Source organism: Capricornis sumatraensis, chromosome 7 (genome assembly GCF_032405125.1).
Source record: "Capricornis sumatraensis isolate serow.1 chromosome 7, serow.2, whole genome shotgun sequence".
Lineage (NCBI taxonomy): Eukaryota > Metazoa > Chordata > Mammalia > Artiodactyla > Bovidae > Capricornis > Capricornis sumatraensis.
In genome coordinates this window covers 28,753,934-28,770,346 of record NC_091075.1, presented here as the reverse complement: position 1 = coordinate 28,770,346, position 16,413 = coordinate 28,753,934, and the positions used below count along the sequence as shown (strand labels likewise).

Genomic DNA, 16,413 nt, shown 5'->3' with positions numbered 1-16,413 from the left:
TCTGTCTCTAGTGGCTGAAGCTATAAAAGGTTCAACTCTGGAGCCCCGTGCTGTGTGTTTTTCACTTTGCAGAGAAAGTCAGTCTGCAGCGAGAAACGGGTAATGAGAGTAGGGAGAGAAATCCTGCTGATATTCGATCCTGGCCTGACCATGAGTTCTGCAAGTCACTCAGGATCCTTAGACTCCATGACTGCACAAACAGGTTCTATCTGGAGCTGATTTGTACCTGAGGCGCGCCACACAACAAAACAAAGCACTGAAAACACTGTGCTTTATCGCTGCATGTATGGCTACATACACAGACACACACACACAGAAGCACCACCAAAACTAAGGCTCTCTGGAGCAGCATGGAAACATACACACTAACATGCGTAAAATAGATAGCCAGTGGGAATTTGCTGTATGATGCAGGGAACTCAAACTGGGGCTCTTGACAGCCTAAAGGGGCAGGATGGGGTAGGAGGTGGGAGGGAGGTTCAAGAGGAAGGGGACATAGGTATACCTATGGCTGGCTAGTTTAAATTGATGTTTGGCAGAAATCAACACAGTATTATAATTATCCTTCAATTTTTAAAAAAAAAAAAAGGAAAAAAAATGTATCCACTTGAATTTTTATTAAAAAAAAAAAACACAAAAACTAAAGCTCCCAATTTACACTGGAAAAAAGTGTTGGGGGTGGAGTGAGGAACAGACGGGAGGTGGGATGGGAAGGTGTTAGATTTAAGGATACCTTTCCTCAGCTAGTTGATATTTGCAGTCCACACAGCAACTGAGTCAGTGTAAACAGTCTCATTCATGTTGACTCACTATCAAGTCAGCATCATTTATGAAACAAGCAGTTATGGAAGGAACTTTTAGGTTTTGTCTATGTCACCGACACTCCGGACATGATTTCGGCTCTAGTTCTCCACATTGACTTGAGTGTTCCGTCCTTGGGTTCAAATAACAACTTTTTAAAACTCAAACTTATTGAAAAAAATAAACTGATACCAAATGTTACCTGGCTGCCCTCCTTTGCACCCCAGACTACTGCTGATGTGAGAACACACACAGCCTGCATGTGCACCCCACTGGAAGTCCTCCTCTTCCTCCTGTGTGTACCCTGCAGCAAAGCCCTGGGAGTCAAAGACGTCAAGGGCACTAGATTTTGTGTGTAAGCTCAGAAAACATCCTCTGAAGTGGAATCTAATTGGCATAAGGATAAATGGGTGAGAAGCAGAGTAGTTGTCTGCGTGTACTTGCTCCTTCAGTCATTTGTGATGGCTGATGTGAAGGTGAAACTCTGAACAGCAGCGCAAAGACAGGAAAGGACAGAGGCAGAATGAGAGAGAAAGCCAGAGACCAAGACTGCAGGTCACAAGAAGAATATATTCAAATACCGCAGTCTCAAGAATATAGGCGGATTCCCTATATACATATTCTTTGTTAATACACTGCATGCATGCTAAGTCACTTCGGTCATGTCAGACTCTTTGCAAATCTCTGTCCAAGGGATTCTCCAGGCAAGAATACTGGAGTGTGGTGCCAAGTCCTCCTCCAGGGAATCTTGCCAACCCAGAGACTGAACCCCTCTCTCTTATGCCTCCTGCATTGGTAGGTGGGTTCTATACCACCTGCACCAACTGGGAAGCCTGTTAATGTATTTAGATTATATTAAGAAAAATTAGTATAAATGAGCATTCAAAAGAATTCTTCATGTTCATACTATCTACATGAAAGTGAACGTCGCTCCATCGTGTCTGACTCTTTGCAACCCTGTGGACTATATAGTCCATGGAATTCTCCAGGCCAGAATACTGGAGTGGGTAGCCTTTCCCTTCTCCAGGGGATCTTCCCAACCTGGGGATCGGACAAACCCAGGTCTCCCCCATTGCAGGTGGATTCTTTACCAGCTGAGCCACAAGGGAAGCCCAAGAATACTCGAGTGGGTAGCCTATCCCTTCTCCAATGGATCTTCCCAACCCAGGAATTGAACCGGGGTTTCCTGCATTGCTGGCAGATTCTTTACCAACTGAGCTATCGGGGAAGCCCATACTATCTATACCTGTATCTATATTCTTGTGACTCTCAGTCATCTCCAAGTCTACAGCTGTTGCTGCAGCAGGCAGCAGAAGCAAAAACAAATTGACCATAACAAAGTGCTGCTATAAAGACAAAATGAACAGCAGCCAATTTAAAAAGTTAAAACAAATACTTTCAGCAAATCAGCCAGTGCACAAATTGGCTATAAGACACCTAGCTCTTGGCATATCAATCTGGAGCTTTCAAGTGATGATTCACCAGTGAAAAGAGATTTCCACTATCCCCGAAGTACTAGACAGTATCTTGCAGAACTAAGCAGCGGGACCAATAGGTGTCTAAGAAATAAGATACATTAATGGAACACAGCTGAGGCAGCATCATTATAACAGAAGTTTAGAGAGTCAACAAACAAGAAATGTACTGATGTACATCTGTCACCATACAAAGTGAAAGAAGGAAAGTAAAGTTGCTCAGTTGTGTCTGATTCTTTGAGACCCCGTGGCCTGCAGCCTACCAGGCTCCTCTGTCCATGGGATTTTCCAGGCAATAGTCCTGGAGTGGATTGCCATTCCCTTCTCCAGGGGATCTTCCCAACCCAGGGCTCGAACCCAGGTCTCCCACATTGTAGACAGACGCTTTACCATCAGCCACCAGGGAAGCCATACAAGGGAGACTGAAATTCCAGCCACTCAGACAAGCCTGCTCTAGGGTGTGGCAGAGAGCATTCCAGTCTCCTTCTGCACAAACCACCCTGTACTCAAGCTCCCTGGCTCACCTGCAATCTCCCCTGGAATCCAGAAAAAGGGGTAGTCTATAGACAAGAGCTGGGTTCGATCCCTGGGTTGGGAAGATCCCCTGGAGAAGGAAATGGCAACCCACTCCAGTATTCTGGCCTGGAAAATTCCATGGACTGTATAGTCCATGGGATCACAGAGTCAGACACGACTGAGCTACTTTCACTTCAGACAAGAGCTATGGCAGACCTAGACAGTGTGTTAAAAAGCAAAGACATCACTTTGCCAACAAAGGTCCGTAAAGTCAAGGCTATGTTCTTTCCAGTAGTCATGTATGGATGTGAGAGTTGGACCATAAAGAAGGCTGAGCACCACAGAATTGATGCTTTCGAACTGTGGTGCTAGAGAATGCTCCTCAGAGTCCCTTGGACAACAAGAAGCTCAAACCAGTCAATCCTAAAGGAAACCAGTCCTGCATGTTCATTGGAAGGAATGATGCTGAAGCTAAAGCTCTAATACTTTGGCCACCTGATGTGAAGAACTGACTCCTTGGAAAAGATCCTGATGCTGGGAAAGATAGAAGAACGAGAAGAGGGCCTCAGAGGATGAGATGGCTGGATGGCATCACTGATGCAACGGACATGAACTTGAGCAAACTCCAGGAGATGGTGAAGGACAGGGAATCCTGACGTGCTGCAGCCCATGGGGTCACAAATAGTTGGACACGACTTGGCAACTGAACAACAGACAAGGGTTAAATGTAGGACAGAGAGGATGACTACGTAGAAGACTACGTTGTCTTGAATTTCAGTTACACTACTTACTACCTGAGTGATCTTGGTTCAGGTACCAAACCTGCCTAAACCTCAATTTCCACACCTGTGAAATGGTACCCTACATCATAAGGTTACTATGAGGATGTAGAAAATAATCCAAGTAAATTCAAATATTAGGCTACGTCTTTGGCAAATAATAAGAATTCAATCAAAGTTGATCAGCATCATCATTTCATCACTACTAAACTGGACCAAGAGGATGACAGCGGATGCTACAGAACAGAGTCCCTGGCTCACGGCCTGTCAGGAACCGGGACCACACAGCAAGAAGCAAGCAAGCAAAGCTTCCTTGTGCCACTCTGCCATCACTGCGCTACCGCCTGAACCATACCATCCCCCGGCCCCAGCCCATCCCATGGGAAAACTGTCTTCCATGAAACTGGTCCCTGGTGCCCAAAATGTCAGGGACCGCTGCTATAGAAGCATGCTAGAGGGGCCTCTAACCAACAGCTTTGGAGAGAAATCTATTTTGCTCTGGCACTTGGCCTGCCTGACCCACTTCCAAGAAAGCCATGCCCACGTAGGATGATGTCTTAAGGAGGTGGGAGGAACTGACCTGCCAGTCAACCTTCTTTCTCAAGAAATGGGAAGTCACCTGAAAGGCACTCAGAGTAAAGGCAGAAGGGAGAGAGAGGTCAGGAGTAAGCAGAAGCCACGAGGGGGTGGGAGCCAAGAGTACAAAGAAGCGGTGAAGCAGAGGAGCGAGCAGAGAGAAGCAGCCGGGTGCAGGTCAGCCGCCACGCGGCCGAGATTACACACCTCAACCAGGCCGGGGCACCGCTGCTGCTTAGAAACCCGGCCAGGCACCCTGGGCACCAGAGAGTCACGGCTCCCGGGTGACTTTCGTTCCTAAACCACGTCCCATTCCCTGTGAGGGCTCATCCATCAGGGGTCTGATCGGCCTGGTATGTCTCAGTGTGCGTGCGCTCAGTCACTGCAGCTGTGTCTGACTCTGTGCAACTCCACGGACTGTAGCCCATCAGGCTCCTCCGTCCAGGGGTTCTCCAGGCAAGAACACTGCAGTGGGTTGCCGTGTCCTCCTCCAAGGGAACTTCGCTACCCCAGGATCGAACTCCTCTCTCTTACATCTCCTGCCTTGGCAGGTGGGTTCTTTACCACTAGCACCACCTGAGAAGACGCTGGTATGTCTCAGTCAGGATGTGAAAAACCAGCCCATCTTCCCTCCAACTTCCATCTCCTCAGCACCTCATGCATTCAATAATCTCTGGAATTTAAGTCATTTCTTTCCAGGGTTCTGCAATCAAGGACTATGTTCTGAGTGTTACTGTTTCTTCCAGTAAGAGGTTTCTACACATGTGCAGAAATGAACATGCAAGCAAAGCTCCAGGAGGGTTTCAAACCCATAAACCTCAGGAGTATCTGTGGTTTTCCCCAGCAGCACAGAGCAGCCTGTGTGTGCCACCTGGCAAGCTTCACTTTCTTTTCTCTCAACTCACACAGCAAAAAAAAAAAAAAAAAAAAAGCAAAAATAGCATCAATAAGCCCCTAAGGTCTGGGACTCTTCTGCTTTGGCATATACGAGCACATTCCTTCCAGCGGCTGGATGAGAAACAGAGACAAGCCTATGGAATGTGCAGGCACAGCCAGGCCAGATGGGCCCCTTTGAAATTTATGATCCTGCATCCCGCCTTGCCCACCCTCTCTACACTTCACTGGGTGAAACGGGCACCAGTTTTCCTAGAGTAAGAGAGGGAGCAGCATTCCCCTACTTGAGAAAGAATGCCAAGACAGGACAGTTTCAAGAAAATGAGCCACTTGGAGGGGGTGGTCCTGGAAAGCCGGTGACGATGACCACAGGAAGTCCAAGCTGGGCCACAGGGCCACCTGCCCCCAACAAGTCATCACAGATCCTCTACAGACGTTACAGGACAAAGTTGCTCTGCACACCCCAGAACCCCCGTCTGTCTAAGCAACTGCTGCAGAATCCAGGGAGAGGATGTAGAGAGACAGGAGCTTGCTGGGACCTGAGCAGTTCAGGGAGATGTAAGGGCGCAGGGCAGCATAACTCAAAGCCTGGCAAAGAGACGCGAGGTTAAAGGAAGACCAGACGCTTTCAAGACATGTGGTTTCCCGTATTTTTCTTGTCAGAAAAGGTCATGGTGAGATTCAAGTAATCCTCTCTTAAAGATAAAAAATGGCCATGACCTGCTTTTGTGGTGAGAAAGAAGAAGAGAGACAGTCATCTCTCAGGGCTCCAGAATATCCTGCAACCGAGCCTCCGATGGGGAGGTCAGCCATGTGGTGCCCTCGCTGGTACCGTGCTCAGGACAGGAAACCACCACCGCCACCACCTGGGTGGAGCAACTGCCTCTTCAAACAAGGAAACACAGCCACCTGCAAAAGTGTCATTTTTCAAAAACCCAGCATGTTCCGAGACACTCTCCAGGTATTTCATGTCCATGTGCAGAAGATAAGAAACATATCCAGAATATTCCTAAGTAAAAAGTTTAAACTGAAATATGTAATAAAGGCTCTGATCACAGTGTCCCTGCAACTAAAGCAAAAAAAAAAAAAAACCCAAACAACAAACGAAAGTCATATGTAGTGGTAGGTGATCACTGTATCCTAGAGCTTCAGAGATGTACAACTCATTCAGTTCCTGAGCAAACAGTTTCCTGGGAATCACCTGAGAGGTGCCAGGTACTGTGCAAGTCATGGATATTCAGAGTGAACGCATGGGGACACCCTCAGGAGCTAGTCTAGAAGGGGGACAGGTTAGCAGGAGGGTTCTGGGAAGAGGTATTAGTGTGTGTTACGTGAGTGTACACAGGAGGGGCAGGAGGTCATGTCAGCAAGGGCAGAGACAAAGTGGCAGGACCTGGCCCACCACGGGGTGTACGTGTGACTGTCACAAGTGGTGAGAGGAGACAGAGGCTGGTGGAGCATGGCTGGGTTTGACTCTGAAGGCATTCTGAGCAGAGGAGGATCACACGTGAATTCAGAAAGCTCTCTCCTTGGGCAGCAGGCAGAGGCTAAGGAAGCTGCTGGGAGGTCCTGTGGTGATGCTGAATTGTGGGATGAAAGCCATGTAAGAGCTACACGACTGAGCGCTGACTCTGCCAGGCTCAGAGCTACCTGGATAATTTCCCCCTCACAGTTAACTTTCCAGGTACGACTATTTTCCATGGCAGGACACAGAGACGGAGTAACTTGCCAGGTGACCCAGGTGAGAAAGTGGCAGAACAGGGGTTTGAGCCCAGAGCAGTGTTCCAACCACGATGCTCTACTGTCTAAAGAGAAAAAGCAGCAGTGGGCAAGACTGTTCTTGTTTCCAGGGTAACATCATATGTGCGCGCATGCGTGCTAAGTCCTTCAGTCGCGTCCAAGTCCTTGCAACACTATGGACTGTAGCCCATCAGGCTCCTCTGTCCACGGGTTCTCCAAGCATGAATACTGAAGTGGGTTGCCATGCCCTTCTCCAGGGGCTCTTCCTGACCAGGGATCAAACCCAAGTCTCTTATGTCTCCTGCATTGGCAGGCAGGTTCTTTACCACTAGCACCACCTGGGAAACGTATACCTGTCTCTAAAATGTTAAGAAAAATATGATAGTCTTATCTCACACTTTACTGGTCACGATCTGAAAACCCAAGTGAATAGGAGATGACCTCCTACTGTGTGTGCACACACAGACACACACACCACGAAGCAAAGAACTTCCTTCTTTTGCACACCTCAGTGAAAGCAAGGGGATGAGGGGCTGGGTTATGGAATGAGATTTCTCTGGAGAAAGCAATTGCTGTGTTGTGTGACTCCACTTCCTAGATAAGGGAGCAGATTTCTTTTCATCCAAAACCTAGTAAGGAAGTTTCAAGAGGATCCCTGAGGAAGCTCGGAGACACAAGGTCTAGGCAGGTGTACTGGGTGGCCACCTAGAACAGGGATGCCCACCCAGCGGAGGGGAACTGCAAGGCAGAGGGACTCTTGGGGAAACTTCAAAAGGGCCAAGGCACCATCCCCTTTACCACCTGCCAGGCTCAGAGAGCAAAGCTGCACCCACGTTTCTGCCCTGGCAGGAAGTGGGAGAGAAACCTCTGGGGGATCGGGGAGGGGGGACAGGAGGAAACAGGGGGCAAAGGCCTCACCCCTTCCTCTCTCCAGGGGCCCAAGGTTGACTGTGCCAGGCAAGGCAAACATTTTAAAGCAAAGTGAGGTTTGGGGTTTCAATTTTATCCAGCCCTTTCTAATAACTGGGCTTCCCTGGTGGCTCACATGGTAAAGAATCCGCCTACAGTGCAGGAGACCCGGGTTCAATCCCTGGGTTGGGAAGATTCCCTGGAGAAGGAAATGGCAACCCACTCCACTATTCTTGTCTGGAGAATTCCATGGACAGAGTGGGGCACCAGTCCATGGGGTTGCAAAGAGTCAGACATGACTGACTAGTATTTTCATTTCTAATAACTGGGCCTGGACTGATGCCTAAGATGAGAACGTGTGTGTGCTAAGTCGCTTCAGTTATGTCCAGCTCTGTGCGACTCTGTGGACTGTAGTCACCAGGCTCCTCTGTCCATGGGATTTCTCCAGGCAAGAATATTGGAGTGGGATGTCATTTCTTCCTCCAGGGCATCTTCCTGACCTGGGGTAGGACTGTGGTGTCTGAGGGTGGACAACAAAGACACTCAATTTTTGATCCACCTGAATTTTCATTCCTGATAAATTTCTCTGCAAAAAAGTTTACAGGGACATACAAAAAGAGAAAAATTAAGGGTTTTTCCCCTAACGTATTTCATGCCTCTGCTAAGCATACTGGTTACAGCACCTCAGAGCACAGGCTGACTTTCCAGGTACTCAACAAAAGCTGGTCAGTTTGCAGATTTTCAATGGCAACAGAGAACCTGTGGGGATCACATGGACAATTGAGAATGAGATGCAAACGTACATTTCAGTCCATGAAATGAAGCCTTCAAGAGTATTCTCGGCATCTCAGAAATGTCTCCTTCAAGTACTTTCTCAGGGGAGGCAAGCATTTTTCTCTTTAAGTTGCCTGGGTAACCGCTTCCACCTACCACTTCCCTCTGGCTACCTTGACCAACACCGTTATGAATTGCTTGAATCACTGAATCTCCTCGTCTAACTTTTCCTTCCTGGGAAAATTGGGAAAGTTCTTCCAAGTTGAGCCTTCTGTACCATCGTGACAGGCAGCAACCGGTGGGTTCTGAAGTGAGACTGGCATCACAGACAGTGGTCAGGGGGAAGGCCTCCAGGAAAAAGACTCACTCTTGTCCCCAGGACAGCCTGGGAGAAAGCTGATAAAGACTAGAGAGCTCCTCTCGTGGCCAGTCCGCCTGCCAGGGTCAGCCCTGTGCCCCAGCTCCCTCCTGCCAGGCCAGGAGAGTGCAGTGACAGACGAGAGAGGGGACTCGGGAAGGAGACCCCATGGGGTCTGCAACAGTGTACACAGCTCTCCCGCACATTCTCATTCACGTGGTTATGAGCACCCGGCATCCAAGATGCAGGAGGCACCTAGCTAGACCTGGGCATAATGGGCTGAAGAAGACAGGCTCCTGTCCTCAAGGAGCTTCCAGGTCAGACAAGCCAGGCCAGGTTCACCCTCCACCCAGAAGGCTGGTGCTGTGTGAGCGGTGGCAGGAGGCACAGGAGGAGCCAAAAGCTCACACTGAGGACCAGGGAAACCCACTTTTCCCACTTGGAAAAGCCGAGTCTCCCCCTTGCGCTCAACAGTGTTGGGGGCAGCAGCCCTACTTACGACTGCTAGCGATCTATCACCCAGCCTCTTGCCCCTACCTAAGAATTAAGTCAAAAGCATTACCATGGGAATTCCCTGGCCGCCCAGTGGTTAGGACTCCTCGCTCCCATTGCCGAGGGCCCAGGGTTCAATCTGGATGGGGGAACTCAAATTGCATAAAATCCTGCACAAAGCAGGGAAAAGGTATAAACACTGGGCAAAACGGAAAAGGGAAGATATCCCCAATTCTTCTGAAGTCAAGACAGTCATACACAGATTACCACTTACATGCTAGAAATAATTTTTTTTTCCTCTGGATGTTAGAAATCTGCTGTTTCTAACACTGAATGAACCCCTACCATATCAGATACCAGAAACCACATATCACTTTACTTCCTTTTAGGCTGTACGAACTGATAATATGCTTACTAGGGTCTGAATGATAGAGCCAGGGCTGAAAAGAATGCTTTCATCTTCCCTTTGCGCATTCATTCTCCCACAAGCATGCTTCTTGAATGTCTATTACGTGTCAGCTAACGTTCTGAGCACTAGAGTGCAGCAGTAAACAGAAGTCCCTGTTTAGGGGGAAAAAAAACCTGTGTGAGTGGTAAGTCCTTTTACTACACAGAGTGGGGGAAAAGCACACGGAAGTGGGGAAAGGGGCCGGGACTAGCGTGAGAGTGGCTGCTTCAAGTAGGCCAGGGAGGCCCACAGACGAAGGTGGCCCTGCAGCAAAGACCAGGAAGCAGAGGCAAGCAGCTGTGTGGACCTCTGGCGAAGAGCGCACCTCGCAGGGGATGAGTGGCACGAAGGCCCCGGGGTGGCGGGTCCATCCATCCAGGGGCGGGAGCGCACCAGGGGCGGGAGCGCAGCGTGGGAAAGGAGGACCCGGAAATAACACAGTACTGTACTCAGCTTTGAGTGAGACAGTAAATGCGCTGGGGGGCTTGAAGTACGCGACAGGATTCTGCCTTATGCTTGAAAGAATCACTCTGGAGAATTCCCTGGCAGTTCAGTGGTTAGAAGTCCATGCTTTCACTGCTGGGGGCCCAGGTTCAAACCCTGGTCAAGGAACTAAGATCTCGTAAGCTGTGAGTGCGGCCAAAAACAGAGAAAGTAATCATAAAAATAAAAAACGAATAAAAGAATCACTTTGGCTGCTGTTTGGAGATGGCCAGGGCTGGGAGTGGAGGCACAGAGCAGAGGCTGGGGAACAACAGAGGCGTCTGTACTAACAGAGGCAAAAGGCGGCAGCTTAGACTAGTGTGTAGAAGTGGAGGTGGTTGGAAGAAATCATATTCTCAGTGCAGTTTCAAAACAGAGCTGACAGTGTTTGCTGACAGACTGGATGCGGTATGAGAAGAAAAGACAAGGGTGTCAAGAACACCCAGGCAAGTGAAGAGGACCAAGCCGCCATCTCCTGCAACTGGGAAGAGAAGGTGTGAGGGGAGAAATCAGGAGTATTTCTCTGGGCTATGAAGCTTCAGAAGCCTGGAGGGCCTTTCAGCAGAGATGCTGGGCATGAGACTGGGGTTCAGAAGAGGGCAGGACCACAGGTGTAAATTTGAAGTCATCAGTGATTATTTGGAGAAGGAAATGGCACCCCACTCCAGTACTCTTGCCTGGAGAATCCCATGGAGGGAGGAGCCTGGTAGGCTACAGTCCATGGGGTCGCAAAGAGTTGGACACGACTGAGTGACTTCACACCAGTGATTAATGATGCTTGAGGCCTTGAGCCTGAACGAGAACTCCCAGAGCGTGAGTGAAGAGAAACAAGGGGTTTCTCCAAAATTCAGAAGTTCAAGAGGAAGCTGGACTTTGCAAACAAGTATGAGAAGGCACTGCTAATGAGGTATGAAACCCAAGAATGTGATGGATCTTGGAAGCCAAGTAGCAAAGTGTTCCTAGAAGAGAAGAATGATTAAACATGCCTCAGTCCTCACTTGACTGATAAAGGTTTCTGGGTACCTGGGCAAGAAAATGATGTTCAATGAGAAAGTGCCAGCCAGGTTCATATGAGTCCTAGGCTAGTTATTCAGAGAAAAGAGAAGCAGCAGAAAGACAGTCTGATACAATGACAAGTAGATGGATTAGAGACTCCTTGACTAATGACACCCAAGGGCACACACAAGTCAATGATGTCAACCCCAAAGGAAATTTCCAGTGACATGTCACTGGGTTCTGTCCTCAGCCTGCTCAATATGTCACTGCCTTCTATCAGTGATAACTATACTTGACTGCAATCAGAATAATACAGGAAGCTTGTAAAACAGAGCCTCCTGGTGTCCACACCCAGACCTACTGAATCCGAATTCGCCAGGTAGCACTGGAGCAAGGAGTTAAAGGAAGCTCTGAGTTAAAAGGAGGACTTGAGCGAGGATGTTGATCAAAACCTAGCTGAGCGGAGTGGGGAATGTGCTGGTTGACAGAGCACAGAGCTTCCAGCTCCAGAACAATCTCTGCAGGTAGACAGACAGGTAGAACAGACCTGGGGCAATCTGGACTCTTGAATCTGCCTCTGAAAATCAGCCAGATGTGAGATGGAGGGAGGAAACCCAGCTGGACCTGGACCAACCTGAGACCACTCAGTGATACACTGTGTGACCTCAAGTGGTACTGAGCGCAGACAGGAGAGAGGGGATGTGATCCGGCCATACCCTCTACGGCCCCTAAAACATCCTCTCCCTGGAGAAGAGGACCCATAGGGAGGTCAGAGGAGCGAGATCAAGATGGCAGAGGGATCCCCCACCTCCGTCAGAGCCTGGAAACTCGCAAGGAAACACACCAAGGACTAAATACAGAGAAGGGCTTACAATGGGACCCAGTGGGGCAGACCTACATTCCATGAATGAAAACCAGTAGGACATGATTCTGATTTGGTAGGAGGAAGGTCTTTCTAACAGTAAGAGGAACCCAGAGAAAAGTGGTGAGTGCTTTGCCCCAGGAACTGTTCAACTTCTATACACTCCAAATTAGCATGAATTGCAATGTATTACTTTATTTATAGATCTGCTGGAGGAGGAAATGGCAACTCACTCCAGTATTCTTGCCTGGAGAATCCCATGGACAGAGGAGCTTAGCAGGCCTCAGTCCGTGGGGTCGCAAGCATCAGACATGACTGAAGTGTAGTTTATGTATATCAGCACGCCCGTCCTCGAACAAACTAGCACTCATAGTTTATGTATATATGCACGCCCATCCTAGAACATGCAGCCCCTGAAGAATTACATGCCCAGAATCAAGCGCAAGCCATGCCCCATGCTGTGTGCTCAATAATGTTCTTTGAATGGATGAGGTGATTACTGCCGGACACTGCCAAGCTTGTTGTGGAGGTAACTCATGCAACGTGACTGTTAACGTTCCTTCTAAACTCGCAGATCCTATGATTCCTGAAAAACTGCACATAAACCAGTTTCCCCTGGAGACACATTCATCTTTTGCATCTTGACGGTGATCTGGAAGCTAGATTAAATGTATTATTTAATTATTAAGTCTAATATTCAACTGTAATATTAGTCCTAAATCTCAGGCTGGTATTTTTAATGATTTTTGCCTCCAATGTTTCTGTGTTCCACATAAAAATGTGCAAAACCCCATCTATTAAAGAAATCTGATCCTTCCAGCCATGACCCAGTTTGGGGATTTACCCTCTGGGCTTCTTTTCAAGTAAATGTCACCACATCTCCGTTGGGGGGATTTACTGATTCACAGGCTGGTGTGAGCCGCCCTGCAGGTGCACGGGGCCGTCACCCTTGGCTGGCTGCGGTTCACCTCAGAACATCATCCCAGCAGTGGCCTGGTCTAGCTTAGAACTTATCCCCAAGGGCTTCAGCGGAGCAGCCTCTGCAGCTACCAAGTCAATCAATGAACATCACACCCTCCTTAAGAGACCCCAGAACAAAGCCGATTCTCAGTCCACAGATCAGAGCCTGGAATGCTCCTAAAATCTGAGGCAGCTCCCAAAGCCCCCATTCTGTGCTGGTGCCCGTGTAGAAGTGGACACACTCCACCAGGGCATCCAAGGAAGGGAACCATGTCCCAGAAAGCATGTACCTTACACCAGGCTCAGTGGGAGCCACCCCACTTCATCCTCACAGCAACCCTACAAGCTGACACGAGTGTCCTTTGGATAAACCAGGGAGGTACCCAGAGATGCTAAACCACTTGCCCAAAGTCACGCTGACAGCAAAGGAAGGAGTCAGTATTGAACTCTGGTCTTTCAGCCCAGAGCTGTGCTTTTTTTTTTTTTTTTCCCTCATGGCAACCAGAGTGATCTTAAAACAAAAGCCAGATTAGGACACTCCCTTAATGCCTGGGCCTCTACAGGCCCCTGCCCCTCCCGGCTCTGCCTGCCTCTCTGGCCACCTGCCTTATATCTAGCTCTCCCTTCCTACTGGCATTCTTTCTGTTCCTCGGAATCGCTACGTGCCTGACTCAGGGCCGCTGGACTTGCTACTCCCCCAGTGCTCTGCAGACCCCTCTTTACTTCATCCAGGTCTCTGCTCCAGTGCCCTCTTGTCAGGGAGGCCATTCCCAAGTGCTCTATCTAAAAGAGATCCCTTTCGGGGTTTCCTTGGTGGCTCAGTGGTAAAGAATCCACCTGCCAAAACAAGAGAAACAGATTTGATCCCTGGTCCAGGAAGATTCCTCATGCAACTAAATCCATGCCCCACAACTACTGAGCCTGCACTCTAAAGCCCAGGCGCCGTAACTACGAAGCCCACGAGCTGCAACTTCTGCAGTCCGTGCACCCTAGAGCCTGTGCTCCACCAGAGAGGCCATGGCACTGCAATTGCAGAGTGGCCCCCGCTCACCACAACTAGAGAAAAGCCCGCACAGCGACAAAGACCTAACACAGCCAAAAACAAATTAATAAAAAGTAAGAGAGACCTCTTCCCCACCACTCTTTAAGCAGCCCTTACTCTATACCTTGCGTTTCTCAGCACTCATCCACACCTGCACACGTGTTCCTGGCTAGTTAACTGCTGGTGCCCCCACTAAAAACAAGCCCCACAGGACAGGGACTCAGCATCATTTGCTGCAGCATCCTCACCCCCAGACTCAGGGCCCAAACGCATGGCCAGCGTGCACCATACTGAGCTGTCACATGTCCTTTACCCTCCGCTACCTCCGCGTAGTCCCAGCTCACAGAGTCCTGCTACACAGTAGCTGGGCAACCCCGGCCAGGTAATTCCAGCTCTGCAGAGAAGCCTTCCCTTTGCTGATACCAGCCCTGAAAAAGGAGGGAACTGTTATTTCATCCCTCCCTAGAGACCACATCATCCCCTTGCTCTGATATTTGTATGATACTGTCGGTTTTAGAATTTGGTGATTTTATCAAAGAAGAGACATCAGGGCGACTGATGAGACAAAAGGATAATTATATTTCACAAAGAGAAAAACCTTCAAAACAACATATTGTCTGCTTATTGCTAGAACAGACAATTAGTTCATATAATGCCTTCCAGCATCTTTTCAGAGCAGATAGAAATAGACTGATTAAAGGAGAGTTATACAAAGCTATATGATCTGGCCCTGAACCAAACAGAGGGCTTCTAAAAGTGGAATTTCTGAGATTCCACCAGTACAAACCTTCAGGCTTATAAAGGGCTCAACACAGAGGCTGATCATAATCCAAAAGAAGGTCAGTTATTCAACAGAAAGGTTTCTGGAGATAAAATTCTGTTTTTGGAACTTGTTTCCCTTGACGTATAGTCACCACTCTTCCTCATAAGGTTGCTGGAAGGTGGTTCATTTTCCATAAACATTTCACAATCTGTACAAGTATTCTGAAAATAAACAGATGGCGGTTCAATTTCAAAACTCTGGATTTACTTTGAGTTTTACTGGATACAATCTATCTAAACATTGTTTTACTTGTGGAAATGCCTTCTTGCAGCTGAAGGGCTTTTGTTTGCTGGACTTTCTCAGTTTTTCTCTCCTTTCCTAATACATAGACCACTTCAAAGGAACGCCTGACTCCAGGCCTTGGTCAAGCTCTGAGGGTGAAATGTCAATGTGATAAGAGAATGGTCTTCTGGGAAAATTTCAGCTAACGTCTTAGTTTACAACTTTTAACCAATCCATGCACTTCCTCACTCTCATAGGTGGGGGATGATAAAGCTTTACTGTGTAGCCAAATACCAGAACAGATAAAATGCTGCCAATGATCTCATGTCCAAAGAAGGAAGAAAAAACGGAGTATGTATTTATATTTTAATTCCACTGCTTGGCGTCAGAAGGAGAAGCTGCAGAAAAAAACTTAAAATGTATGGATGGGAAGGGACGTGGAGGAATGGACACAGGGCAGTGTTGTCGTGAGGATGTTATTTACATAATAAACCACCCAGAACATTGTGTCTTCATATAGCCTTCTCCACAGATCCAGATTTATTTTTACTGTGCGATATTTGATGACAAAGTTTGGATGTTCCTTAACATTCCCAATCAGCACACAAGTGTTCACACTCTTGAGCAACACTGATAAGTTTATCTGATTTTCAGACATGAATTGTATCTAGTTTCTTCCATACGTACCACACGCTGATAGCTTAGCACATAATGTTCACACTCAAATGTAATCTTCATGGCTTGAATAATCTTCCAAAGGGTTTTTTAAAAAGTAAAAGAGGAAAAAAAGGCTCCAGGTGCTTATTTAGTATTGTTAGTATTATTTATATGCATTATTGAAATTCTTATGCCAGAGTGAGGCCCTGTTCCATGGGAACATGTCTCTCCAGCTAACTGATAAAATTCCAATTACACATTCTGTGTTATGCACGTGTGTTGTTACTTCTGTAATTATTTTGGTGCAATGACCAATTTAGGCTCCATTCTTGAGTCTTTGAACTGTGACATTATTTTGGGGGGGGTACTTTTTCGTTAAAGAGCCATGTTTCCATACACTTGGCAGTCATCAAAGAGGAAAAAGAGACAGCATATAACGTGCAGCTTCTTACAAACAAAATGTGTGCATTTTAATGATGTTTGACTTACTTTTTCATTCCACGCCCAGAGTCCGATTCCAAGAAATGCTATTCCCAAAAACTGAAAGAAAGCAAGAAAATGGTGTAAGTATGAGAGAAAATGCCATATTTTTACTAGTACAAACAA

General features: G+C 47.8%; 1 protein-coding gene across 1 annotated transcript in view; it reads right to left on the bottom strand.

Annotated features, from left to right (window-relative positions):
• TSPAN5 (tetraspanin 5) overlaps positions 1-16,413 on the bottom strand; it is a 180,893-nt gene that overhangs the window by 16,802 nt on the left and 147,678 nt on the right. Inside the window, exon 2 of the mRNA XM_068975215.1 lies at positions 16,297-16,347. Within this exon, the coding sequence (XP_068831316.1) occupies positions 16,297-16,347 (51 nt within the window). The remainder of the gene's footprint in view (positions 1-16,296; positions 16,348-16,413) is intronic.